Source organism: Diadema antillarum, unplaced genomic scaffold, assembly GCF_040938485.1.
Source record: "Diadema antillarum isolate AM-2024a unplaced genomic scaffold, OU_Dant_1.0 scf00000115, whole genome shotgun sequence".
Taxonomy (NCBI): domain Eukaryota; kingdom Metazoa; phylum Echinodermata; class Echinoidea; order Diadematoida; family Diadematidae; genus Diadema; species Diadema antillarum.
Window position 1 is genome coordinate 2,854,834 of NW_027271004.1, and position 27,797 is coordinate 2,882,630.

General features: G+C 39.8%; 1 protein-coding gene across 1 annotated transcript in view; it reads left to right on the forward strand.

The window, feature by feature from the left end:
* LOC139719841 (uncharacterized) overlaps positions 1–27,797 on the forward strand; it is a 49,746-nt gene that overhangs the window by 8,355 nt on the left and 13,594 nt on the right. The window contains exons 2-7 of the mRNA XM_071631225.1: positions 4,844–4,974; positions 5,514–5,606; positions 21,026–21,232; positions 22,256–23,211; positions 24,038–24,218; positions 25,726–25,833. Coding sequence (XP_071487326.1) covers positions 4,844–4,974; positions 5,514–5,606; positions 21,026–21,232; positions 22,256–23,211; positions 24,038–24,218; positions 25,726–25,833 — 1,676 coding nt within the window. The remainder of the gene's footprint in view (positions 1–4,843; positions 4,975–5,513; positions 5,607–21,025; positions 21,233–22,255; positions 23,212–24,037; positions 24,219–25,725; positions 25,834–27,797) is intronic.

The following is a 27,797-nucleotide window of genomic DNA, read 5'->3' on the forward strand; positions in this document are numbered from 1 at the left end:
TGAAGCGTGTGTTAAACATAAAGTTTATGTTATGTAAGCAGGTAGACATGTAAACCAAAGGATATTGACTCTGTACTCCATACATACATGTACATGTCAACCACAATCTTATTTCCATGAAACATATCACAATAGAGCACAGACAGATATATTGACAATGAGAACCCTGGAAGAATAAATATTTGTGAAAAGGAGGATATCTTTGTTGGTTCTTGATACCTTTAACTCTACCTGTGTAACCCTCCTGGAGCCAGCACTACTGTGATCATTTCTACATTCTACTAGATTGCTTGTGGTGCTCAGAATTTTAAAGCTAAAACACCAATTCGAATTTGCTTGCAATATACAGTATCGGATCAAAGATCTACCAAGAAACTTGTTTTGCTGATGCGACTTACCAGAATAATGAGTCATTTTTGTGACATTGTGATGTTAAAAGTGTGAAATAAGGAAAGTCAGTATACAGACTTTTATTCCAGAAGAATGATATTTCTGAGCCATTTTTTTTTTCATCATGTAAAGAAGACGCAAGCACTGTTTAATCACGAAGTATTTCCTGATGAGAAAGGGCCGATGATATTTTTTCTAGGCGGAAGAATGCTCACTTAGAGGTGGAAGCACTTTACTTTTTGCAGGGCATGAGGAGGGGATTTAATTCCATATTATGTTAATTTCAGCTGTAAAGGATGGTTTCCCCAATAGAACATCACTCCGTTTTATTCATATTAAAGGGATGGTACAGTATTGGTGGAGATGAGAATTGGGATTTTTATTTTTTGCGAGATACCAAGAAAACACTTATGAAATAGTACAGAGCATACCATTTTAAGAGGAATTCAAAGTTTATTTGATGAAAATCGGGTTTAGAATGACTGAAAAATCCAAAAACAAAGTTTTTAATTTAATTCCATATTATGTTAATTTCAGCTGTAAAGGATGGTTTCCCCAATAGAACATCACTCCGTTTTATTCATATTAAAGGGATGGTACAGTATTGGTGGAGATGAGAATTGGGATTTTTATTTTTTGCGAGATACCAAGAAAACACTTATGAAATAGTACAGAGCATACCATTTTAAGAGGAATTCAAAGTTTATTTGATGAAAATCGGGTTTAGAATGACTGAAAAATCCAAAAACAAAGTAAAACAAAGCGATCGTAATAAAATGTGGGTCCCACACTTTATTAGAATCGCTCTGTTTTGGATATCTCAGCTATTTCAAAACCAATTTTCATCGAATAAACGTTGAATTCCTCGAGGAATTACATGCTCTTTCATATTTCATAAGAGGATTCTCATTATCTCACCAAAAAAAATGTTAGAAACATGAAATTAGGTCTCCACCAAAACTATACAATCCCTTTAATGCTTTGAATGTTTACATGAAGTGCAACAGTGTCTGCAGAGTGTGATAAATTGACATTGCAGGTGGTACAAGCTTTCAAAGAAAATGACTGTAAATGCAGCAATATTTTGGTGATGCTGTGGTCATTTTTATGCCTCCGCCAGGAAGTAGTGCCGGAGGCATTATTTTTCTCACGTTTAATTCCCATTCTGAAATGTGTAAGAATATCGAGTGTTGATGGAAAGAAAAAGAGATTATTAGGAGGAGGATCTCCAGTCAGATAAAGGAAAGATCATTAATTGATTGATTAATGATCAAACTGAACTTCTTCTGATATTGAGGGGAAATTAATGCAATTTTTATCTTCCTCGTGAAGACTTAAATGTTGAAAGGGGAGGTGCTTCCTGATGTCAGAAAGTGACTCAAGATACAGATTCGGAAATATGAGAGAAATAAGAGCATGAATATCAGACATTATTTGAAGTTGATTGTGCTCTGTTTGATGGCATCCTATGGAACCACCAACTGAGGATAAGTTACTGTCTTTGAGGGGAAACTGTCCATTAACCTTGGGTACTTCCCTTTCACTATCAAGAAAATCCTGTGGAACATTTTGCTGAACTGAGCGAGTCTTCCCTTCTTTCAGGCACAGAAAAGGTCAGAACTACACAGGTAAAACAGATGTCTTCATCTGTGAAAGGGGTGGGGCAGCTTCAGGGTTTGATACCCAACATTCAACAGGTTTCTAGTGTCGACGTGAAGAAGGTAGAAGGGACAGTGGACCCTTGTAGCATCTTGTTTTCATCCACAGCTAGTCTGCGTAAACAGACCCTTGAATCTGTCGTACTCAACAGTACCAATCGCACGCCATTCTAGTCACTGATAATCAGAGCATGTAGTCCCATCATTGCAGCAAAAGAGCTGTGAATTGCGTTCCTTGTGGCAGAAACTCATCACAAGAACCAAAGTCCCTCAAGAAAATGGGAACGTCATACTTGGAGGAGGTCTGTAGAAATGCTTGATCACAACTATCCCTTCTACTTAGGGGAGTTATCAACACTATTGACTTGTGAGGCATCCTCATAGAAATCGCTAGCTGTGTGTGTACTCGCTTGAATTACAAAAGGATTGGAAAGAAGACACGTACATGTACATACACGTGCTGTGCTGTACAAGCCACAAGCCAGACTGATGATGCAGGAAAGCAGAGATTATAGCTTGGTACAGTGTTGTTGATAAGGAAGAAAATACACAACTTGAATAATCTGACTGGACATGAAGCAGTTGTATTGGTCATTTCTACTGACCTCTTCACATGCTGATGACTGCATTCAACAACCCTCCTGTACATGTATGATATTAGTTTCTGGCACCCCCTTTAATCTCCTCCTAGTTTATTGTAACGCCAGGGGTGTTCTTTTTAGGGGAACCACCATCATCAGTTGAAAATTGGGACTATGGCTTAAATAAAGCTATCTATATTTTTCAACCATTCATTTTTTAAGGGGTTGTCAAGTTTCAATCAAAAATCATTGTAAGACCACTGTTCAATCATATCAAAAGAACTATCTCGCTCATAAAGTGTTATTCCACCTACAAAACTCTGTGCGTTTTTTATTACATGGCCTTTTGTCAAGTAGGCATGTATCGTCAAAGTCTCATGGCTTACCCATACCGCTCATGTTCTCTAGCAGATTCATGGATCTGGTACAAAACCCTTTGTTCATGGCAAAGCTCATGTAATTTCCTATTAAGTTCACACTCAGCTGGATATGAAAGGAAATGCCAGAAACTGAACAAAACCATTTTTTCTCCTCTGTACTTGGTTCTTCTCGTACATGTGTGCGTTTTGTTACTTATATAACAGGAAGCAAGCGCACATGCATACGTCAGTGGAAACTTTGGAGAAAATCCGAATGAGGCCTAGCTATTAGATATTACCTATTAAGATGTCGTGTCTTTATGTTGGTATCATACTGTATCTAGCCGTGGTACAAAATTAAATTAATTAGCCTCTCCCCCACCCCCTCACCCCCCCCCCCCCCCCCCCCACCTCCATCAGTTGCATGCTAGAAATGGTGCAGTGCATCATAACCGATGTTTTGGGAGAAGATATTACACGCCCAGCGAGCCAGGGTAAACATCATTGACAGAAATCTGTGGGCAATGAACAAACATTAGATGGAGTAAATGAGTCAGGCAGTAGAAGCTCCACCACGTACAGGATACGATAAGCAGTGATGGAGATCTACACTGTGTGCATCCAGGGTTGTGAGATCAACTCCTGAGTGGGGGTGGGAGGACTCTCCTAGGCAGGAGTCTGTGGGTCGTGGCATTTATTCATCAGACGAGGGTTATTGCATCATCCCCTCCTCCCCTTGTCTGTTTGTGTGTGAGTGTGTGTGTGTGTGTGTGTGTGTGTGTGTGTGTGTGTGTGTGTGTGTGTGTGTGTGTGTGTATTGTTTAGTTTTCTTTATGGAGCTATTTCAGAGGCACAGTAGATTTAGCGGGTCTAGGGTTTATACATGCAGCAGAAGATGGAGAAAGCATCACATAGCTGTTGCATCTACCTGATTCTGCAGTCCGAGACTCCCAACATGTCCCATGCAAAATCAAAGAACAGAAATAGGAAGGGAATGGGGTTTCAAAGTTCACTTTAAAATAGTCATCCCACAAACTAAGTGTTGCACACAGTCATGTATAATTATATGCAGTTTCATTTTCCTATGGAGGACTCATAACTACATTTCCATATGAAATAAATTCATGAAGCAAACTGTACATCTATTTATTATGCACACCATGTTCTCTTGCCTTCCATATGCCATGTTGGTTGAGTATCAATGTCAATGAAAGTCTATCCCAAGAACCACATGGTCTTGTCATACCATTTTTGATCACATGATTTATAACCAGAGAGTAGGGCTTGGTGAAATGGAGTGGAGATGGATACCCAGTCCACAGTGTTGGAGATAGTTCTAAGTCATTACATTTTTTTTTTTATTTGCTTGCATGAAAAATATCTTATTTTGCAGAGTTTTGACTCCATTCTTGCTGATGTCTTGAAGGGAAGCCCTCTGTAGAGATGTTTTATAAATATCTCTCTGATGACTGGTATCAAAATATCAGGCTATATGTGTTTCATTCATTGATAGAATAGTAAAGTTAATATCTATAATGAATTTTCTAGGAAATTGAGACATGTTGTTTCACCTTGTACTTTAAAACAACAACAACAAAGATTATTTAATATATGCCATGCTATGAACGCATATCTATTTTATAGTACCATTATTGCCTTGCCGAATATTAAATCAACATCTCGAGTTGAAGGATGTGGTTCGTACCCATTAGAAACCAAGGTACTGCCACGTACTGGTAAGTGAAACAAATTTTCTATAACAGTTCCAATGTGTGTCAAGAACGAGGAAAAGTCACGTTAGTCCTCAATTGTTGTTTTTTTTTCCTCTTGTTTTCATTCATTCATCCCAATGCAGAGTGAAGAAGGCACAGATGTGGAAAAGAGGACAGCTTCAGTTTCTGAACTCATGGGAGATGGAGAACAGATGACCTCAAGTGACCCTTCACCTTCCTCTAACAAGAATGAGGCTCAGACAGATAAAAAGAGGTGGGAAAAAAAGAGAGATTTTGGACCATTTCCCTCTCACTCTTGCTACTCTTGTGTTTTTATAGTCAGTGCTATCAAATCATCTAGACTTTTTCTTTTCAGTCTAAATCCAAACAGAATACCCGCAGATTTCACGCAGAGTATGTTGTAATTCATCATAAAACTTTAGCATTAACTTATCATTATATCATGCTTATTTTCATATTTATGTTTGTATGTATGTATACACTCAACTCCAAGAAAAGTAAATCTTGATGGGACTTGGGAAAATGCATTACACTTTGCTAGCTAATTATTTGGCATATGCACCATCGACTTTAATACACAGAGTTGACTGAATGTGAAATAGGCATCATACATGTACGTGGAAGTTTTGACATGCATTACCTATGACATAAATTCCTCACTTAATATTGTGTAATACTTTGTGACCATATATTTTCAGTAAATGGTACTCTGAATTTACAGTACCATAATTTTTAGTCTCATCAAGATGTTGCTGTTTAACAAAAGAATTGGTTGTCTGTCCGTCATACAAGGTCAAAGGTTGGAAGCCAGAATGCATCTGGGAAGAAGGAAGAAGGCGTAGATGCTGAGAAGGATTCCATATCCCAGTCAGCATCCAAGACCAGGCAAGTTTTCTGTGTAACTCAGTAACTCATCAAGTTTCGGGAAATTTTGCTGTAGAAATTAAGCATCTTGCCATCATTAAATTGGCAACACTGAATTTCTCTGCGCATCTTACTTTGGAGAAAGGCTAGATGGAACTAGTTAAAGTTATTCAATCTGCACACAATCAGAAAGAAAAGTTCGCTAAGATTTACTGATCTGGGAAAGGAACGGGAATTGTAATCTTTTTTTACAAGCGTTGCCAATTTAAGGATCAGTTATCAATTTTAGCAATTTTGAGACTTTCAACAATTCTTCAATGGACAGTAGAAACAAAAAAGAAAAAACAAACAATGCAATGTTATATGACCCAAAATCATGCTACAATGAAGGAGAAACATCAATTCAGCTATTTATGAAGTAATTATGATGAATTGTCCAAATTATAATACCTATACAAAGATTCAGCCATAAACTAGTAAATGGTTTCAGGGACTTGATAGGGTTTAAACCCCCTCTGCACCTTAATCTCAAACTGCCATTGGCTTTGTGCACAGGTGTGGTCAGTGTGGGATGGGAGTGAAGGGGTTTCAACAGGATACTTTATGTTCTGGTGACAATGGAGTACAAGTTGCTATGTGGTTATGTGTATGGTATGTATTTGCATGAGTTTGAATGGAGGAGGGACGGTTGCTGCTCGCGGACTATTTTGTTGTATATCTGAGGAACCTCAGGACAGTGCAGTAGAGTTTTGCTCTTTCTTGTCTCTCGCTCTATACATCATCTTGATTCATTGGATTACTGTAGTGTGACTTCCAACAGAGTCCCTCTCAGAAGGCAAGGCAGTTGTTTTGTGGTGGGTTACAGTATGCGTCATATATCGTTCTGTGGTTTTCTATCTTGTGAACTTCACAAGACAGCTAATATTTGCCAAAGGAACAATGCACCAAAATGTTGCCTCATGTTACACAAATGCAAACTTTATTGTCTCCAAGGTGGGAAATTGCAGAATTTTACATCTCAGATGGGGATGGTACAATTCATTATCAATCATTCCATCAATGTGGTTCTTGATTGCAAACTTATATGTTCAGAAAATTGTCTAAGCAAGTCGTAAATCACTAGATTTTTCTGCATTGCAGAATGGATGGGATGATTTTATACAGTAATTCCTCTTGTATCCAAGGACATGTAATTATGTAGGCTTTTAGCGGTTGTCCTCCTGGGTGTGATTTTGTTAGTGTAAATGAGCATGTGCCTGTATGTGTGCATAATATTGCTTTTTTTGTGTGTAGGTGTGTATTAGTATGTATGTTGTACAGTCATATTAAAGTGTATTTTGAAATGTATGTGAAAATGTGTGTCATTGTTCATGTGTGAGTGTATATACTTGTATCCTTGAGAAGTGTCGCATCTTGGTTTATCTTTTCTTTCTTTCTTTTCTTTTTTTTTTTTGCTTCTTTTTTTTTCCTTGTTTTCTTTGTTTTGTTTTATTGTCTACACCAGGCAATGTGGGCTGCAAGAAAAGTGTAACTTCAAATTTCGATAATGACCCAACATGATGCTGGTTGAAAATCAAAACTCAAACTGTTCCCACAGTCTAATTTACTACTGAATCAATCTACTACTGAATCAATTTATCAAGGCCATATGCTCAGACCAATGTGCATGCATAACAGGTTCTTTTCATACCCTTGTACACTGGGTGCTTTTCACAATTTCTTTCAGTATGCATCTTAGGTCCAAGTGAATTTGTATTGAGGTGTTGAGGGAAAAAAAAGAAGTGGGAGTTACAGTGAAGTCTTTCCATTTAGTCATGCTACTTTTAAAGTGGCCATTTTTCTGTGCTCAGATAAAGACTTCCATGCTGAAGCTGTGACTTGGAAAGGTCATTTGTAGAACTTGCTGATTTGTGATGCAATAGCATGAAGGATGTGGTCAGTGGTCACTCTGGTCAGTGGCTGTACAGCGTTAGATGGCAGGTCAGGTATTTATTGTGGTGTGTCATTCATATTTATGGTTCAATATTCTTTTTTTTTTTTTAGCTCACCTGAGCCAAAGGCTCAAGTGAGCTATTGCGATCGCCCTTCGTCCGGCGTCCGTCGTGCGTCGTGCGTCGTGCGTCGTCCGTCGTCCGTCGTCCGTCGTCCGTCGTCCGTCGTGCGTCGTCCGTCGTGCGTCGTGCGTAAACTTTTTACATTTTCATCTTCTTCTTGAAAACCCCAAGACCGATTTTCATCAAACTTGGCAGGTAGCATCCCTAGGGGGTTAGGAACTCAATTTGTTAAAATGGGCACCATGCCCCGCCCAGGGGGCCCCCAGGGGGGCCCAAACCCCCCAAAATTAAGGAATCTGTAAAAATCTTCTTCTCTAGAACCAGAAGTGATAGAGCTAAGTTAATACTATGAGTTAGTACATTGATGACTGTAGTTTCAAGTTTGTTCATGGCAGAATCAGGGGTGCCCCCCTTGGGACCCAGGGGAGGGGGGTGGGGAAGGGTTCTAATGGGGCCTAAATTGTACATTTTCATCTTCTTCTTGAGAACCCCATGACCCATTTTCACCAAACTTGGCAGGTAGCATCCCTAGGGGGTTAGGAACTCAATTTGTTAAAATGGGCACCATGCCCCACCCAGGGGGCCCTCAGGGGGCCCAAGCCCCCCAAAATTAAGGATTCTGCAAAAATCTTCTTCTCTAGAACCAGAAGTGATAGTGCTTAGTTAATACTATGAGTTAGTACATTGATGACTGTAGTTTCAAGTTTGTTCATGGCAGAATCAGGGGTGCCCCCCTTGGGACCCAGGGGAGGGGGTGAGGAGGGGTCCTAATGGGGCCTAAATTGTACATTTTTATCGTCGTCTTGAGAACCCCATGACCCATTTTCACCAAACTTGGCAGGTAGCATCCCTAGGGGGTTAGGATCTCAATTTGTTAAAATGGGCACCATGCCCCACCCAGGGGGCCCCCAGGGGTCCCAAACCCCCCAAATGAAGGAATCTTTATAAATCTTCTCTAGAATCAGAAGTTATAGAGCTGAGATAATACTATGAGTGAGTACATTAATGACTGTAGTTTCAAGTTTGTTCATAGGAGATCCAGGGGTGCCCCTCTTGGGTGGGGGGGGGGGTGGTTGGAAGGGTCCAAATGGGGGCCTGAATTGTACATTTTCATCTTCTTCCTGAAAACCTCATGATGGATTTTTGTCAAACTTGGCACGTAGCATCCCTAGGGGGTCAGGATCTCAATTTATCAAAATGGGCACCATGCCCCACCCAGAGGGCCCCAGGGGGCCCCAATCCCCCCAAATTAAAGAATCTTAAAAAAATTAGGCCTTTATTGTACATTTTCATCTTCTACTTGAGAATGCCTGGTCAAATTTTGGTGGAGCTGTAAATAATTTAGATTTGTGACTGCGTGAAAGGTGAACTTGCGATACTCAGGTGAGCGCTAGACCCGCGGGTCTCTTGTTTTTAATAGCTGTACTTGCCCGTGATACTGAGCAAAAGTTACAGAGCCCTAAAGCTATTTTTTTTTTCCGAAGGGGGGGGGGGGGGGCATAGTTATTTTTTCCGGTCCAGGAACTTCTTCGCTCTCTTGGGGTGTGTATATGCTCAATTTGCGAAGGCAGAATCAGCGTTTTGAAATGCTGATTTAAAACGCTGATTCAAAACACCATTCACGGGAGCACTGTTTATGCTCACTTCCTTCGAGCCTTGGAAAGAGCGTTTGCAATTGCTTCGCTGACCTCAGCAGAGGCAGGTCAAATTGGGGCGCGCACTGCGATTAATGGCCTGGCCTGGGAGAGCAGCTGGGAAAGACATGCGTATGCACAGTACATGGGAAAATTGCACAGGCCAGGGTAGCTGGCTGGCCGGGCGCGCGCTTTTTCACGTGAACCAGAAAGGCATTTAGATGACGTCACTCTAAACGCGTATAGAAACGCTGTTGCGTTTATGCTTCCCCGTCAAACGTGATCAGTCAGAAACGCTGATCGTAAACGCACCTTTTTGTGCGTTTTGGATCGGCGTTTTGAATCAGCGTTTCTATGGAAATGGGCATGAACGCAACGGCGTTTTGCACTAATCACGTTTCAAAAGCCTGATTTTGGCCCCCAAAATGGAAGCATAAACGCACCCTTGGTTGGCTGCTCTGTGTATCTTATCTCACTGCATGCATGTAGACGACGGTATTTGCCAGGGGATAAAGCTTTGCCTGATAAGGGGTTTATCGTCATTCATAGATTCCCCCTTTAAAGTTTAAAGTTGCACTCCTTTTTTTATCTCCCCTTAGATGTATTTGGTAAACAGGATTTCTGTTGTCTTTTGTACATATGACATTTCCCTTTTACCTTCTCTCATTGCAGAGGTACTTGTATATAGAAGTAACAGTCTGCACGGAGAAAAGATATAAATCAAAATGCACAGTAAAAACAACATTTATCGGGGGGGGGGGGGAGGACGGGATGTAAAGGCACTTACGGAAGAGAAGCAGTGAAGCATTCCTAATGGTAAGCCTTCAGACCGATCACTATTTGATCTGTTTAGATTTCAACTCGTGACCTTTTACGGGCCCTTTTTTAAAAGTCAAGTGCTCAAACCTTTCAACACAGTGGTGCCAGTGGAAAGTCAAGGATGCTGCTATACACATAGATGACAAAGCCCCCTCTCACCCACACCCACCCATTGAACTCAGCCCCTTTGCAGTGGGAGAAACTTTGTCTTGTTCTCAAAAGAAGGAAAGAAAAAAAAACTTCAGTGTGCCCAGACAAACAAAGGTTCAGTTTACTTCAGTAAACTTTCTCATTCGTGGTATCGAGATGATCTCCCGTACCATTTGAAGATGATGAATTCAAACCCAGGAGAAGTGAAGGTCCGGAGTAAGAATTCACTCTAATGAATCCAGTACACTCAAATAAACAGAAGAGTAGAGGTGTCACTGAAATAAGATATGAAAATAAGATATGCGTATAATAATTGATATCAAAGTTTCAAATATTCTCACAAAACAGTGATATTGTTGGCAGTCATACATGCAAACTAAATAATGTGACGTCATTGTATCACCAGTCTCACATTAACCTGCTCACAGATTTTTACTAGTGTATAATTTCCTTTTTTGAAATGAAATATAAAGATAAATCATTTCCATCCTGTCCAGAGATTTAGAGTTTTAATGGCAGCTGGGAGGATTTTGGTCATAGTGAAGTTCAGTTCAGATTATTCCATAAAGTACCATAAACGATTTTAGGATGGACACTCAAATAATAATCTATTCATATCCTCCACCAAGGATGTTATGTTCTAGTTGGCGTTTGTTTGTTTATTTGTCTCTTTATCATTTCAAAAAGTTGTGAGCAGATGTGGATGAAACTTACAAGAAAAGTTGATAATGACACAAGGAATAGATAAATTGATAACCGTCTGGATCCAGGATACTTTATGAATATTTTTGAAGGATTATCATTGACGAATAGGGCCAACAGATGAGGGAGTTCACGTCGCACGTATTTGAGGTGTGCATATTATGTGCACTGAGTGCGTGCTCGAGACGCAGCGTTGCAGTTAGCTGCTAATGAGGTACACAGGTAGATGCAACAGACAGGCTTCTGTACCATTGGGAAATAGGTATTTAAATTTTCAGCATGCGTGTACAAGAGTATGAGTGGAAATGAGCTGCTTGGTGGAGGTCTGTGCTCCCTGAGTACTTTTCTAGTGTATGTCTGTTTTTGGTCGTATTCCAGTGTTTATAAATATCACCCTCTTTCTCTTTCTTCTGTCTGTCTGTCTGTCTGTCTGTCTCCCATGCATGCACACACACACACACACACACACACACACACACACATGTCTGTCTGTCTCCCATGCATGCACACACACACACACACACACACACACACACACACACATACACATCTCTGTTATCTCCAGATGTATAAATCTCATCAGACTAGGAGTATGATTCAAGAATCAATTACTTTTTAAGGATGTGCTGGTGAACAAACTCATCAAGTAGGCTGTTCTTCTTTGTATTTGACTTGAATGTTCCTTTTTATATCCATGGAGGATAGTAAAAGGTATTGATGTCTCAGTAGAAGTAATCAATTACTTTATGTTAAGATTTATCTTTCTTCTTGTTACTGAGATGAAGACATGATATGAGATAAGTGAAAGAAGTGAGGAAGAAACTGATACTTTCTATTTTCGTACCTACCAGTATTATTGTCAGGAAGAGATATGTGAATTTTGAAACTTTTGCTGGTAGGTCTCATAGGAAGTATGTTTCCAGTGTGCTTAAAATGATTAAAACACAGACACACACATGCATATTTATATACTACATTACTCTGTCACTCTCTCTCTCTCATGCTCTCTCTTTATATATTGTGATACGTGTCTATGTATTGTACAAGTGCATACGTTTATATATTATTTGTATATCTCACATATGTTTACCTATTATATCTAGAAATGTCACACCCAATTTTAGCACAATCTGTCAAACAAATTGAGATGTATATTGGAAATGAATAAAAATGTAACCAATGAAATCATTGAAGCAAGTCAACACTATTAATGTGTTACATTCATGTGCTTTGTGAGCCATCCATGCTGTTCAGCAAGTGCAATTACTTTTCAAAACAGTTATGGCTTTGTGAAATCGTCACTTCATATTCTTTGTGAAGGTGTAGTGTTGTAAATGGGGAAAATTTATGTGAAGGTTGAGTTTTCAGATGAAATTCTATAAATCATAAACATACTCTTGTTACCTGCAGAAATGTGCCATATGGATATTTCATACCATTGGTAAAATGAGTCCCTAAAGTGGATATCATAATGTACAAAATTGTCAATATTGTAACTCATATTCCTCGAGTCATTTTCACACGTTTGGCTTTCTTATTAAAAATCAAGATGAATTTTCAGACAAAATTGCGTTGTGGAATGACTGTGCTTCTCAGATTTCAGTGATGCAGTAGATTAACAAAACATGCAAACAAACAGACAGACAGACAAACAAACAAACAAACAAACAGACAAACCATCATTACAGAGCTTGTGGCATCCACAAAAAAAAAAAAAAAATGATGAAAACCACACACAAAAGTGAAGAAACAGCTGATCTGTAGCTCCATGTCTGGTTGCGGCAATTACACATGTGGAATGGATTTGAGGGTCTGTCTTTGTGAGCAGCTGGTGAGGAATTTTCAGCCACGCCCACCTGTTGCACTGTTTATATTCGCCATAGGCGGAGTTTCCAGCGAAGGTGTGAAGTGTTCCATTGACATGTGTGCCGACAAGTGGAATGCTCGACAGGTTTCCGGTAAGACCTTCCTGCAGATCCAAAAATAGGTATTCCCATCACTTGGAATTCAACCGTCACTTTGAGCGCTTTCACACTTGCGGAAGAACTTGTGTTTCATGATCCGCATTTCTGAAACGTGTTTCTAACCATGTTTTGAGTTTTGGGATGCTTGGACACTGAAAGGAATCTCCTCACTGACTACTGACTGCATTTGGCATTCCATACGTCGGCTGCATTACCGGGCTCACATGGGTAAACAATTCCCCATAGAGAAGTGTGTTAAAATTCAAATTTCAAAAAACTATGTAAAATAGCTAGGAGAAATGAGGTGTTTCATCTTCACTAACCTGGATAAGTGAGATATATCCTTTCAGACATCAAATTTCCAGGGTGGGTTCTTCTGCTCAAATTCTGTCCAAGCGTCCGCAAAGCCAGAGTACGAGTTCTTGTCACTCAAAAAATCACCTATTTTCTGTACACGTACCCAATGAAATATAGTCCCCTCAAATTCCATTAGAAGAGCTTTCATCTTCCAACCAAAATGCAGTTTGTAGAGGAATTCATACTCAATATCTACAGCTATTCGGTTTTTTGCCAAACTACATCATTGACTTTAATCAATTTTTTTCTTCATTTATTTTGGTATCTTTGGTACGAATTTGTGAAGGGGTCTGGGACAGTCCATTTTATTTACAGGTGTGAGCCCTATACCAGTACATCTCCCTGCAAGGGGCCTACATTCTACAAGCTTTGCCTTTTTAGTGGGTCCCTCCATTTTTCAAAGTTTGCATATTGTTATTTCATCTTTGTCAACCTGCAGTTTTCATGACGTGTTATTACTACAAGGTTCCACAATTACATTCTTCTCAGTTTACTTTGTTATGCTTATTTACCTTATTCTCTGTTTAATACCAAGGGAAGTGAAATGTCTATGTTCTTTTCGAAAAAATGAAATGAAATTTGAATTTGAATTGAATTCCTAACCTGTCAATCATTCACACAGCTCTCTATGCATTTATACTTCTGAGGTAATGCCTATACAAGGTCTAGTCAAGCTTCATCCCTTGCATCGTTGTACATGTTGGATGGTTCAGGTTACAAATTTGTGCCCCAAATTGAGCAAAATTAGGTAGGCAAATGCCTCCAAACCACAATTGCACAAATGCAATTTCTAGAATAAGAAATGCACTTGGTAGGAACATGATTTATAAAATGGGTTCAAGAATGTAGCCAATTGGAGGCGCTGAAATGAGTCACGTGTGCGTGCATTATTTTTTACGATCATGCACGGCCTGACGTCACAATGTTTACACTAGCAGTGCGCAATCAATCATTTGTTACAAGTGCATCACGCGCTACTATAAGCGCTGTCAATCCTGTAAACAACTTCTAGTTCGGGCTGCCAGCCAGCCTTTCTTGTGCATAACATGTGGCGTACGTATACTCTTATACGTACAGTACTTATATGTGCGGGATTTCCGAGTGCGACGCGCGTAAATGTTTGGGACGAACATCTTCGGACATCTTGACTTTTGAACGAGTGCTACATGTACTGATGTAGTTGACTGGTATTGACCCACAAAGGTACGTGAAAAATGCTGTTAGTTTTCGACCCATTTTATAAAACAAATGATGCACAGGATTATTTCTTGGCGTTAGTGAATGTGCGGTGCACTCTCGAGTATTGAGCATCATTTGTATATCATTCAACGAGTTTGCTTGCAGACTTAGAAGAAAAACCTGACAAGTGTGAAACGTGGTTCAATATTGTCTATGTGGAAAGATTGGTTTATGCTGTTATGTACCTGGTCCTGGTAAACAAAACAACCACCAAACGAACAAACATACCAAACACACACACACACACACAATGTTTATAATGTGACCATTACTGCCTTCTAAAGCATACAATTTTTTCATTGCCGCTGTTATTATTTCTCTTCTGCCAAACTTGATATGGAGAGGGATATCTGGTGTGGCAATAGAAAAAAACAAACAAACAAACAAACTTTTAACCAGAGCTCTGTTGCATAAAAGTTGAGATCAAACATAAGTTAGAAGATGAAACGTAAGTCTCTGAATACTTGCTTTTGATCGGCCGACACCTGAGCTATATTTGATTTTCTGACTTATGCTTGATTGTATCTTTTTATGCAACAGGGCCTTGTCACCAGAATTGAGAAAGTAATTCTGTACATTTCCAGCCAACCTGACGATGTTGACACGTAACTCAGCTTTGCCACAGAGACAGAGTCATCACTCTCGGTGCATTAATCATGTCCCATTTGACCCCATTACACTAATTAATTGGCGTCATGCTTCTTTCCCTTTTTTTTTCACTATTGAGTTACCCTGCTCTGTCATTTAATAGTGACTATGGCTGCATCTGTTTGTTTGGTGTTGTTTTATTTTGTTTTGTTTTTTAACACAAGGAGCTACTGTTGATGATGAGCATAATATCAATGAATTGTAACTGATAACATTGGCACCAAGTCAAATATTGGATGTGTAGAAAAATGGTGCGTTTCTAGAGGCAATTCTCAATGCACTTCAACTTTATCCATACCAGTCTTGGATTTCAGTTCCTTAAAACAAGGAAATGAAAGAAGAAAAAAAAAAGAAGTGAAGGAAACCATGATTGGTGCATTGCATATATATAATTAGTTGATGTTTTTAGCTTGTCATCTCAAGCAGCTGTTGCACTAAATGTGAAATGGAGGTCTCATGTGTGAGAGACTTGCAACTCTTGCAGACTTAAAGGACAAGTTCACCTTCATAGACATGTGGATTGAGTGCATGCACCAATATTAGTAGAACACATCAGTGAGAGTTTGAGGAAAATTAGACAACCCATTCAAAAGTTATGAATTTTTAGAGTTTCTGCTCAGTCACTGCTGGATGAGAAGACTACTACAGCTTGTGATGTCATATGTGTACAACGATATAAAGAAAATATAAAGAAAATGCAGCATATTTTCACTTTTCTCACATAAGAAAAGAATGTTTTACTTGCCTCTTTTAGAAGGCAGGGGGAATAATAATACCCTTAATATACTTCACCAACAAGTCAAGGAAATCTGCACTTTTTTCCAAAAATAAAGATTTGTGAAATTTTCTTTATATTTCCTTTATATCGTTGTACGCATATGACACCATACACTGTAGTAGTCTTCTCATCCAGGAGTGACTCTGCAGATACTTTAAGAATTCATAACTTGTGAATGGATTGTCCGATTTTCTCCAAACTTTCACTGATGTGTTCTAATAATATTGCTGCATTCACTCATTCCACATGTATATGAAGGTGAACTTGTCCTTTAAAAGATCTTGCTCCATTCATTTATAGCAAAGAGCAGGGTGCATGACCCCGATGAAGTGGTCTCGCCTCACATCTAACTGGACCCCATGGTAGACCAGCTAGTGCAGTTGAATATATGCTATCCAACCATCTTGTCAGATGGAAAATTAAGATAAACAAAATAGTCTTCAGGACACTAGAAGACAATTTTGAATGTTCCAACCAAAAAATAAAGGACATTTGTCAGTAGTTTATGTCTATCTTGAAAGCTTATATGCAGAGAAAGAATATGCAGAAATTTGTGCATTTACTCAGTTTGCCTCAAATCATTTTGAGCGTACTTCCAACTGAAAAAAAGGACATATGTCAGTAGTTTATGTTTATCTTGAAAGATTATACGCAGAGAAAGAATATGCAGAAATACAACCATTTAGTCAGTTTGCCTCAATATTCTAGTGTTAGCTGTCAAGACAACTGATAGCAACAGAAGGAAATAGAGAGTAACATGTCCGTTTCCTTCTGTGAAGATGAGGATATTTAAGCCAAAGCCTGACAGAAACTATCCTGATGCTCCCTAACTAATCAAGTATGTTTCGATGGATTTGTGTGAGGCATAGATGCTTTGGCATACATCCTGATCCACAAGCGGTGATGTCTCCATAGTATAATGTTGGCTCTTCAGATTTCAGCAAAAGCATAATAGTAGCAGCAGTGGAAAATGCCATCAGAAGCTTGTAGATATGCCTTCACCAAAATAGTCTGCATTGGCTAGGGTGGAAAGGTGAGACGATGATTGTCACAATGGAATGCCTGTGAAGTGCCGAGGGGGAAACTCAAGACTCGGGGTCCCCTTAACCCTTCCAGTGCCAAGAATGGTATCAAATTCTCCCTTGGAGGTGAGCTGGAGGATGGTTGTGTGGCATTGTTGTAGTTAGTGCCGAGATAACCTGGCTGCCATCGTTGTTGGCATCAACGGAACTTAAAGCGGAGCTGCCAAGTCTCCCTGATTCTGTAGGAGTCTCCCTGAAAATGTCTCAAAATCTGTTCACGTGTTAATAAGAGAATATTAAAATCTCCCTGATTTGGGAATTATTTTTGCCCATTGAAATGCATGTAACACACAGATATCTCCCTGATTGCGGTACGGAATCTCCCTGATTTGGATATGGGAATGTTGGCAGACCTGCTTAAAGCAGGCTGTCTAGATCCAAATAATATTTGTTTGTTGTTGCTTTTTTTCGGGGGGGGGGGAGGGTTGGTTGTTGGCAAGTTTTCTTCATCTCAGCAAAGTAATCTTTGGATGCCATGTTTCCTGTGTATGCGAGGAACACTCTGGGTATGATCAATAATCAGTGTTTTAAAATCTCGATCATAGACCTTTTTTTTTCTAAATTTCTTTTAAAGTCGTGTCTGGATTGCCCATAAAAGATTCAAACCTCTGCATAGATATTATAATAATCTTTTAATAATGTACTGTTCCTGATCTGAGTAGACACCTGAAGTTAACATGCTAAACAGGCTAGTAGTTTTAAATCTTCTGTTTCTTTTCTCACTTTTTTTGTGTGTATGTACAAAAATATGGTTATTCTTCGTACAATGTTCTGAGCATCATGGTTTGTATTTGTAAAGTTTTGGCACGAATTGTTTGCCAGCGTGAGAAGCAAAAGCTGAAGCCTATCCCAGAAAAGAATGTAGGCCTATTGCAAGTCCAGCCAAGAACTCTAATGATGTGCTGGTATGTTCGACATGAAAATAGTTTGTTTTTTATGCCCCATGTGATGGCATGCTGTTAAAAGAATGTGATAAGTGTCTATGAGTGCAATTTTGTCTTTGGATGTGTGTCTTGCATGCTGAGTGTTGAAGTAAGCTAAGCAAAGAGTCGTCCTACGAAGTGTCAGAGCTGAGACATGGAATAGCTGTCTCCTCACATTAAAGGACAAATCCACCTTCATAAACAAGGATTGAGAGAATGCAGCAATGTTAGTGGAACACATCAGTGAAATTTTGAGGAAAATCAGACAATCTGTTCAAAAGTTATGAATTCTTAAAGTATCTGCGCAGTCACTGCTGGACGAGAAGACTACTACAGTGTATAATGTCACATGAGTAGAATGATATAAGGAAAATATAAAGAGAATTCCACAAATTGTCATTTTTGTTAAAGTACACATTCCCTTGACTTGCTACTGACATATGTTAAGGGTCTGAAAGAGGCAAGTCAAGTGCTCTATTATTATGCAAGAAAAGTGAAAATATGTTTTCATCCAGCATTGACTGAGCAGAAGCTTCAAAATTCATAACTTTTGAATGGATTGTGTGATTTCCCCCAAAATTTCACTGATGTGTTCTACTGATATTGCTGCAGACTCTCTATCCACATGTTTATGAAGGTGGACTTGTCCTTTAAGTTATGGATAAGAGCTGAGGTACATAATTAGCCTTTGATGCCGTGGCTTTGCCCCGTGTATATACGGATTGGTTCGTTGTCGCAGCATTCTGATTGTGCCAGTCACGACCGTCGCCAGGAGGGCAGGTAATGTCTCATTATGTTCGCATTACAGGGTGCAGACGATGAAGTATGTGCCGCCGCCACCACCGCTGCTGTCCCCGCCACTGCCGCTGCCTCCCTGCATAGGTTTCAGCACGTGGGTTATGCTCTCATTAGCACCAATGTCACGTTTCGTGTCTGGCCTGGGAGTGAGGGAGATTAACCACCCCCCCCCCCCCCCCCCCCCCCATGCAGTGTTCATGATCACTGTGTAAAAGGAATGTGCACTTTTTATGGGGGCATTTACATTTAAAGGGGGCAACCTGGATGAGGATGAAGGGATATTACAGTACATGAGTGTTGATGAAATAGTAATGATGTTGCTGCTTAATATACCCTAGAATTAAAATGATGGTAGTGATTGATTATGGATAAAATGGTAGTGATAATGATATTCAGGCCAGTAATGATAGTAATGCTGATGATTTCTGTGATCTAATCATAATGATGGTGATGTTGATGACGGTGATGGTAATGATCATCAGCAATAAAGTTTGTTGATTGATGATGATAAGGATGATGATGACAATAGTAGTGATGATAACGATGATGTAGAAAATTATTGTTTTGTCATAATGATGCCCTATGATAGTATGAATGATAGTGGTGATGATGATGATGCATAGTAGTAAAAGACTTTGTTGTGCTTGTGCCCATATATAGTGTGAGTTTGCAGACAATTGTTGATTATTATGGGAGATTTGGACTCAGCCATCATTTTTGCCAGACAAATTAGAATATCAAGTGCACTACCAGCATAGCATTTAGTGCCACCCACTGTTGCTAAATTTACAAATTAATCATTAATGGCTTATATAATGTATGCATACAGAGAATTCAGTGTTTCCTTATTAACTTATATTCATTCATATATCTCTTTATCAAACCATGTATTCATATTAATCTCATAATTGCAAGTACCTTTTTATAAAGAAAACTGCAGATACACTTCCGGTACTTCTCTCATTTTGGTGTGTGAACAACAAACAAGATATTCAATAACATGAAATGACAGATTGACTAATGCAAATGGTATTTCTTTTTCTACCTAATGTGATAATATCAACAAATGTTATGATACAACACACAATTCCATATGGTCATTAGTGAGTGAAGAAACGCAAGTATAAAGAGGAACAAGAAATTTGATAATGTGAGGATGTTCATATTTTTCTGGAGGATAAAATGTTTATTAAGAGCAGGGGAAAAGTAGAAATATGATATAAAAGGTAGAAGAAAGCAACATGGGGAAGTATCCCAAAAGTTTTTACTTCTCATGTGTGTATTTATGTGAGAGTGTTTGTGTTCCTGTGTATGTGTCTGTGCTTGTGCAAATGTGTTTGAATGTAATTTGTATGTGTTTTTCTATCTTCATGTACATCATACATGTGTGTGTAAGTGTGTATTATATATGTCAGTGTGAATGCCACTGATTCCCAGCATGTAGTATACAGATGTGACATCATATTTCACCGCAACATATGGTATCATGCTGTATAGGTTATTCCCATCAACCCCTCTCTCTTCATGTCAACTCTTCTTTCCCTCTCCCTCTCGCCTTTTCTCCTTCTTTCTCCTTCCTCTCATACAGACATATATACATTCTCTCTTCTACCGCAAATAGGATGCATAAAAATCAACTCACTTCCGGCATGGAATTAAGGTTTCCAAACAACTCTCAGGAAAATATGGGCATTTATGGGGTTAGAAACACTTTTCTGAAATGCCCCAAAAAGTGCAATTGCAACAGTGCAATTGCAAACGTGTTTGAGCCAGAGTTTATGTATTTCGCTGTTCCTCGGGTCAAACTGCACAATAAAGCTGTGCAGTGACAAGACCTCCCTCTCAGCTCACAATAGAGATGATAAACTTGAGAAATGCGATCCGAAAGGCCTTCGCAATCGCATTTTGATAGTGGGTATTAAAACGTGTTTCAAGCATTGGAAAGATGATAAGAGCAGCCATGTACTGTATACGCCATATATTTAGTGAGTCTGATTCTTCGCAAATCGGGACTTCCCGACAATTTCGCAAGTGGTTAAATTCGCAATAGTGGAGTACAGCACTGAACGGAGAAATGCACTTCACTTTCATGTCGAGATCGGAGTAAATAGAATTCGCATATTTTTGAATTTGCGAATAGCACCCAACTCACAAAATTTGCGAAAATAAAAACCTGGCGAAATATTCGGCGTATGCAGCACACATGTACTCTTCTCGTCCTGTGTGCAACAGGGCCTCTCCCTCTAAAACATATTTCTCTCTCTTTCTCCCCGTTTCTGTCTCTGCTTGCAGGGGTGGTGAGACAGACCCCAGGGATGCAGTCCAGGGTGGGGCTCAGTCCAAATCAACCTCCAGCAGCGACCTCACACTCACCAAGGTCGATGGTGAGAAGGAGGTGGAGGAGGAGGAGGAAGAGGAGGAGGAGAAGGAAGAGAAGGACAAAAAGGACCAGAGGTCGCCAGAGGTCAATGCCGATGTTTCACTGGATGCAGCATCTGGGTATTTATGGAAGTTCTAATGTTCTACTTTTCCTCTCAATACCTGTCATCCTCCTCTCTTTCATGAGAAAAAGAGCAATCTTGAAGTTTGTATGTCTGCATAGATGTCCATCTGTTTGGCATATCAGCTTTCTGTGTGTGCACCTGTCCTTGTAATCATAAGAGGAAACTCTACCCCACATTCAAGATGTGTATAGTTACGTTCAGACGGCAGGCCCTAACCTCGAGGTTAGGAAACCTCAAGGTTTAGCTCTTGCCCCCTAACTACGACGTGTGTCCACATGACGAATCTTAACCTCAAGGTTATGAAACCTCGATGTTAAGCTTCTGCTTGTGCTTCTGCTTCACGTGTAGTGTATTTGTGGTGTACGTTTGGGAGGTTGACCCGGAAGCAGAGAGAAATTGTGGGGGCTGAAGTTTACGGCGCGGTCATTTTTAACTTCGCGTTCGTTGTTTTTTGTGTCCACACGGTGCTTAACTACAAGTGGGGACCCCCGCGGCTCGTAGTTAGAGCGCTAACCATAAGATTTCTCGTGGCTCGAAACATTGAGCAAACCTCAAGGTTTGCTAACTACGAGTGCGTCTTCACGGTCCCCAACTACAAGCTCTAACCTCGAAGTTTCCTAACTTCGAGGTTAGGGGCTCCCGTCTGAACGTAACTTATGATAGAAGTGCCATAGTCAAAACTAAAGGGACGATGTAAGTTTCCTCATGAAAGCTATTTTGCATGCTGCATGATTAATACAAAATTGGACACAATTATATATAATATGCAAATTAGATGTGATTCTACCCGTTATGACCCCCTTGACCCAGGTGTGTAAATGGGTACGTGCCTTTGCTTGGGGTAATAAAAGTTGCAGGGTCCTCAGTTGAAATTGAATTTTCACGTGAGAGGTTACCGTTTACAGGTTGATAAAATTATGTTGTAATTGTTGATACGTCATCTTTAATGCTACTCGAACTTGTCAAACTTTCATTGTGTGTATGTGTGTGTTGCTTGTTTATTTTATTAATATTGCAGGAAAATAATGAATGATGCCAGGCCAAGTTTGAAGAAAGGACAAGACCTGTCCAAACACCCAGAGATGAAGGATGTTGGAGATCCGGAAGACATAAATGATAAACAGGGTAAAGAAAGAACTAAAAGGGAATCGAGTTCCGTGAGAGATGCGCCGATCTCGCCGCCTCCACCAGAGGAAGATGGCAAAGATGACAAACTGGGGCGAGTAAATGTTGAGGGTGAGGGGGAGATTAAGGTACCAGTAGGAAATATCAAGGAGGAGAATGATACCAAAGATGAAGACTCCCATGACATCATCAAGACGGGAGGGGCAAGCGATGCTGATGGCATTGTCAGCTCAGACAGGGATAATGCTGGAGGAGCGCAAGAACATCAGACAAAAGAAGATGCAGAGAGAATTTCCCCGCAGGCAGATAGAACCGAAAGGAAAGATGAAGTCCAGAGACCAGAGAGGGGAGAGGCTACCGATGGAAGCGTGGTGGAGAGGCTAGACAACACGCGGGATGTTGTTGAGAAGGAGGTCGCGAGCATCCCGGGAGCGACAGAACCTCGGGAGGAGAAGGCAGTGGAACAGAAGGAAGGCAAAGGTTCTGATCAGGCAAGGGATGGAGTGGATGGACCGGCAAAAGAAGGAGAACAAAAGAAGGAAGAGGAGCAGAAGAAAGAAGATGAGGCGAAGAAAGCGGTGGAGGAAGATGAGCCAAAGAAGATTAAGGGGACCAACGAGACAGTGCCCACGGATGTCGCGGCAGTTCCCACGGATATCACGGCAGAAGATGGTGCCAGGCTCAAGAAGAAAGATGAGGAAAAGGCTGCTGAGAGTGTTGAGGGGCAAGTTCCCAAGCCGGAGGAGGAGGTGGATGAGGAGGAGGGGAAGGGGGAGGAGAAGATGCCCTCCTTTGACGAGTGGAAGAAGAAGAAGCTGGAGGAAACTCAGAGTCTTGACAAGGAACTAAGTGAGTTCTGGTACCAATTGTTTAGGCACAGTTGTATCTTCTCTCAATCTTTCCCTCTCTGTCTGACCATTCCTCTTTTATTCTCTCCCTTCTCTCCATCCTTCTCAATGTCCTTCTCTCTCTCCATTGCTCCATCTCTCTCATTTCCTGTGTCTCTTTTACTTCCTGTGCTTCTCTCTTGCCCTCCCTCCCTCTCTCTGTTCCCGTTTTCCTTGTCCTTTCCTCTCAGTATTTAAGTTTGAAGCCATGTTTGTCCGCCGCCAAATCATGAAGTGCATTGGTCCACCCCTCCCTGTCCCTCTTCCCCCCTCCCCCTCCCCCCTCCCCCTCCCCCCCTCCCCCCTCCCCCTCCCCCTCCCCCTCCCCCTCCCCCCTCCCCCTCCCCCTCCCCCCTCCCCCTCCCCTCCCCCACTCCCCCCCTTCTCTCTCACTTTCTCCCTATCTCCATATTTAGGTTTTACAGTCACTTCTGGTTTCTGCATAGTCAGCAGTACATTTGTGGTACATTTGAAAAAAAGTCCATTCAATTTTGATGTCCATGATATGTCCTAGCCATTAACTAAATGATGCAATTACTAGTAATGTATGAATTTATACAGTGAGTGGTCATTCATCAATGAGCTAAGCTACACTACATCTATGAGCTAGGCTACACCAGAAATAAATTATGTTATGAGGGGGTTATGGCTGCAACTGTATGTCTATGTACATTACCGTTTGTTTGTTGTTGTTGTTATTGACACTCCCAACAAACAAACAAACAAACAAACAAACAAACAAATCATTTCTCTTCTGCTAACTACATCTGTGCATCGCTACTTTGTAGGTCACAGTGGGCAGAGCACGCAGCAGAAGTTCAACCTGAATGAGAACAGCAAGAACCATGCCTCGGCAGATTGCGGGGCCAAGATCCTAGGCACCAACCCCGAGGCCCAGAGCGCCTCGGCCATCCTCAACATCAACCGGGACCTCTACATGCTGAATCCATGCCATGCGAGCAGCATCTGGTCAGTACTTTCTTGTAATAATTTTTCTCATATTGCTGCACTCACTCAATTCACAAATATTTTTTTTTTTTAAATCATTCCCTCTAAACTTCACATGAGTCAAATTCACATGAGACCAAAATTGACTCACTCAAAGCTCCCCCTTCCACCCCCCCCCCCCCATAAAATAAGGCCCTGATCTTTCTAAATGCATTAATGTTCACTAAATTCCCACTGAAACAAAGTCACAGAGATAAATGTGAGAAAAGTTGAAGGCAAAATTCAGCCTTGCAATGATGTCGTGAACTGTTGTATTCTTCTCATCCAGCATTAGTGACATTGAACCTTTAAAAATTCATAATTTTTTAACAGATTGTTCTGTCTTCCTCAATCTTCACTGATGTGCTTTTACTAACATTGCAGCACTTACTCAATCCACATGTATATTTGGGTATCATTTTCCCTTTAACTGTATTTAAGTTATTCATGTATTCAGCTATTTACAAAGCAATAGTGGCCCCTGTTTGGAAGATCTCCTAAATACCTTCCAGATCTTTTTGGGTGTCTGTTGTTTATGAACTATACATACCGATCCTAAATCGTGAGCATGTTCTGTTCAAGACTAGGTAAGTGAATGGAAGAATAGCATAGAAGCTGACAGAGAGGAGGGATTGTTGGAAGGGGTTGGAAGAATTATGTGAACACACACCTGTTGCGATACTGACGAGTTGACTATTGTATTAAAGGCATTATTTACCATTTGCAGATGAAACTAAAACCCAGATATAGTGCTTCAAAATAGTTCTAACATGTGAGTTAGGGATGGAAACAACCAATGTAAAAAAATTTAATCAGTATGCTCAATGTTAAGTATTGTTAAACATACAAAATGTGAACAATGCTTATAATGAAATTGTTTCTAGAATGAACCGTCTACGGTTATGGTTTATTGAGAAAAATAGTGATATCTCCTCATACATTAGGATTTATTGCATAATTTTTGTATGGTTAGATATTATGTGATACAACTGACCTACACAAATGCAGCAAATGTGATAACTCAAACATTTTTGAAATCACTGTGCCCAATGGTAAATAGTACCTAATATGACTGTTGCAGACTGGGATCGCAATAGAATCAGGTCTTTATTTTTTGATGATGTTTGATCTGGGTCCCGTTGCATAAAACTTTTTTTAGCAACCTTAAAAAATTCAGGTTGGGATTTGCCCAACCTGAATTTTTTAAGGTTGCCGATCTAAGAATGTAAAATCCGTTGCATAAAAACTCTGGTTGGGAGCTTCCAACCGAATTTTGTGATTTCAACCGGAAAAAATCCGGTTGGAGTTTTATGCAACGGGCCCCTGGAGATTCCCGGGTGGAACATAGCAACCAGGTACTATTGCTAACCACTGTGAATTAAATTACCCACTCTATATATGTGCAGTGGGGAATAATTTCTGACGTTTGACTCATTCTTGACACATCTCTTCCCCCCCCCCCTTTTTTTTTTTTTTGTCTGACCTACAGGTTTGTCGTGGAGCTGTGTGAACCCATCCAGGTGAAGCTACTTGAGCTGGCCAACTTTGAGCTGTTTTCAAACGTGCCAGAGAGTTTCAAGGTGTCTATCAGTGACAGGTCAGTGACTCCATCCAGGATGGAGAAAATCAAACAGCTTTTGTGCACTGGGGCGTAGAATAAGAACTGAAGTTGAATATGATATATTCTCTCATCTGTAAAGAGGTGCATAGCAGGAGACATACTTGTACTTGTAATGCATCACTAAAAACAACAACAACAAAAACGGTTTGAAAAGAAAGAGCATTATTTTTTAGAACTAATATTGTGTTTTGGAGTAGAATGGTCTCCAATGTACAAATATCAATATTTGTGTGCACTGATGCATTGAGGTTGTGGTTTATTGTCAAGTGGTTAATGATTTGTGGATATTGATACTTTAGTTTACAAATGCTGACTCAGCCCGCAAGCACCAGCTGAACAAAAAAGAACATGAAATGAAGTACATATATGGCTGTAGAAGCATCTCATTTTTAATGCACTTGATGGAACATATGTCACAAATAGGTCTAATACATAGAGTGTAGCTCATTTTATAATAGAATCATATATAATCTCATGGATGTCAAGGAACCTGTGTTATTGGACATTAATGGGCCATTCTCTGCTAAAGCGTTCAAAAACTGAAAATATGTGTCGCCAGCGTTCCCACGATTATTTCCATTGCCAAAGGCCTGGTTTGAATTGCCAAAATTGTCTCTGTAACACTTGAGGGTTTGAGGAGAAAAGTAAAAAAAAAAAATATTGTTGTCGCTTGCGTAAATTTTGGAATATCCACTGGTAAAGTTGGAGAAGTATCCCAAAACCCAATGTTGCCGCAATCATGTACTTTTTGTATTATGCTAAAAAATTATATAAAATGAGCTTGAACCCAACATGATATTGGTAAATATGATTAACGTCTGATATATTTATGCATAAACAAGCCAAAATTTGAAATTTGAAAATTTGAAATCCCTCCGGAGCTCACTGAAGGTGTGTCGCCAAAATTCATGTCAGATACGTTACCAAAACATTTTAATTGATAAATTAGTGAAAATAGCAGACGTGAGATACGACAATACATGTTTAATATCAGAAGGATATACTTTATCAAATACAGTTAAGTTTGATTTTCTGTTTCTAAATTTCGGTTTTCAAAATCAGACCATTATCTCCGAAAACACATTTTCCACATTTTTTTCGCAACAGATACGTTACCTATAAATCACGACCTCCTACAAAAGTGTTTGATGTAATATTGTTTAATTGTACATTGATTAAGACCTTTTGAGATTATGCATCATCACAAAAAATAATTACCCATTCTTTGCAAATGTTTAACAGTTATTGCGCTTTGAAAAAACGTGCGATCAGATACGTTACGTCAGATACGTTACGTCAGATATGTTACTGAAATATGCGCTCTCTGTGAGCGTAATTCTCCGCTCATGATTACGAAAATTTAGCAAAGAGACCGTCTCGTATATCATGTGCTGCAGTCACTTTTTTCATGGCTACCCTGTGTGGAGTGCTCGGTAGTCGTTTCGACGGAGCATTTACAGTAAATTTTCATCGTTCTTCGCAAGACATCTCGTAAATGCGTTTGTCAAAATAATCTTTAGATAATAACGGCACATTTGGCATGTTTATGATATCAATAGTTTACGTTTAATGCTTATTTAGTACAAGTGCACCACCTATACATTTATCCAGTTGTCAGTAACTCGATCATGAATCTAACATTGTGTGTTGTGCCACAAAAAGCTGGTAACGTATCTGACAGGTGCTGTAACGTATCTGTCGGTTAGGATCTGGTGGTTTTCTAATAAGTTATTGTGCCGGTAGACGAATTATTTCTTCCCTAACTGCTTTGAAATGAAGCATAATGATACTTATAATTATCATTATTATTATTATCAGTAGTAGTAGTATTACTAGGTCTATCTTTAATAATACATTATTATTGGTCGACATCGCACTGAACTTAATACTGATCCACCCATCTCTGTCCTTCATATACATACATACATACATACATACAT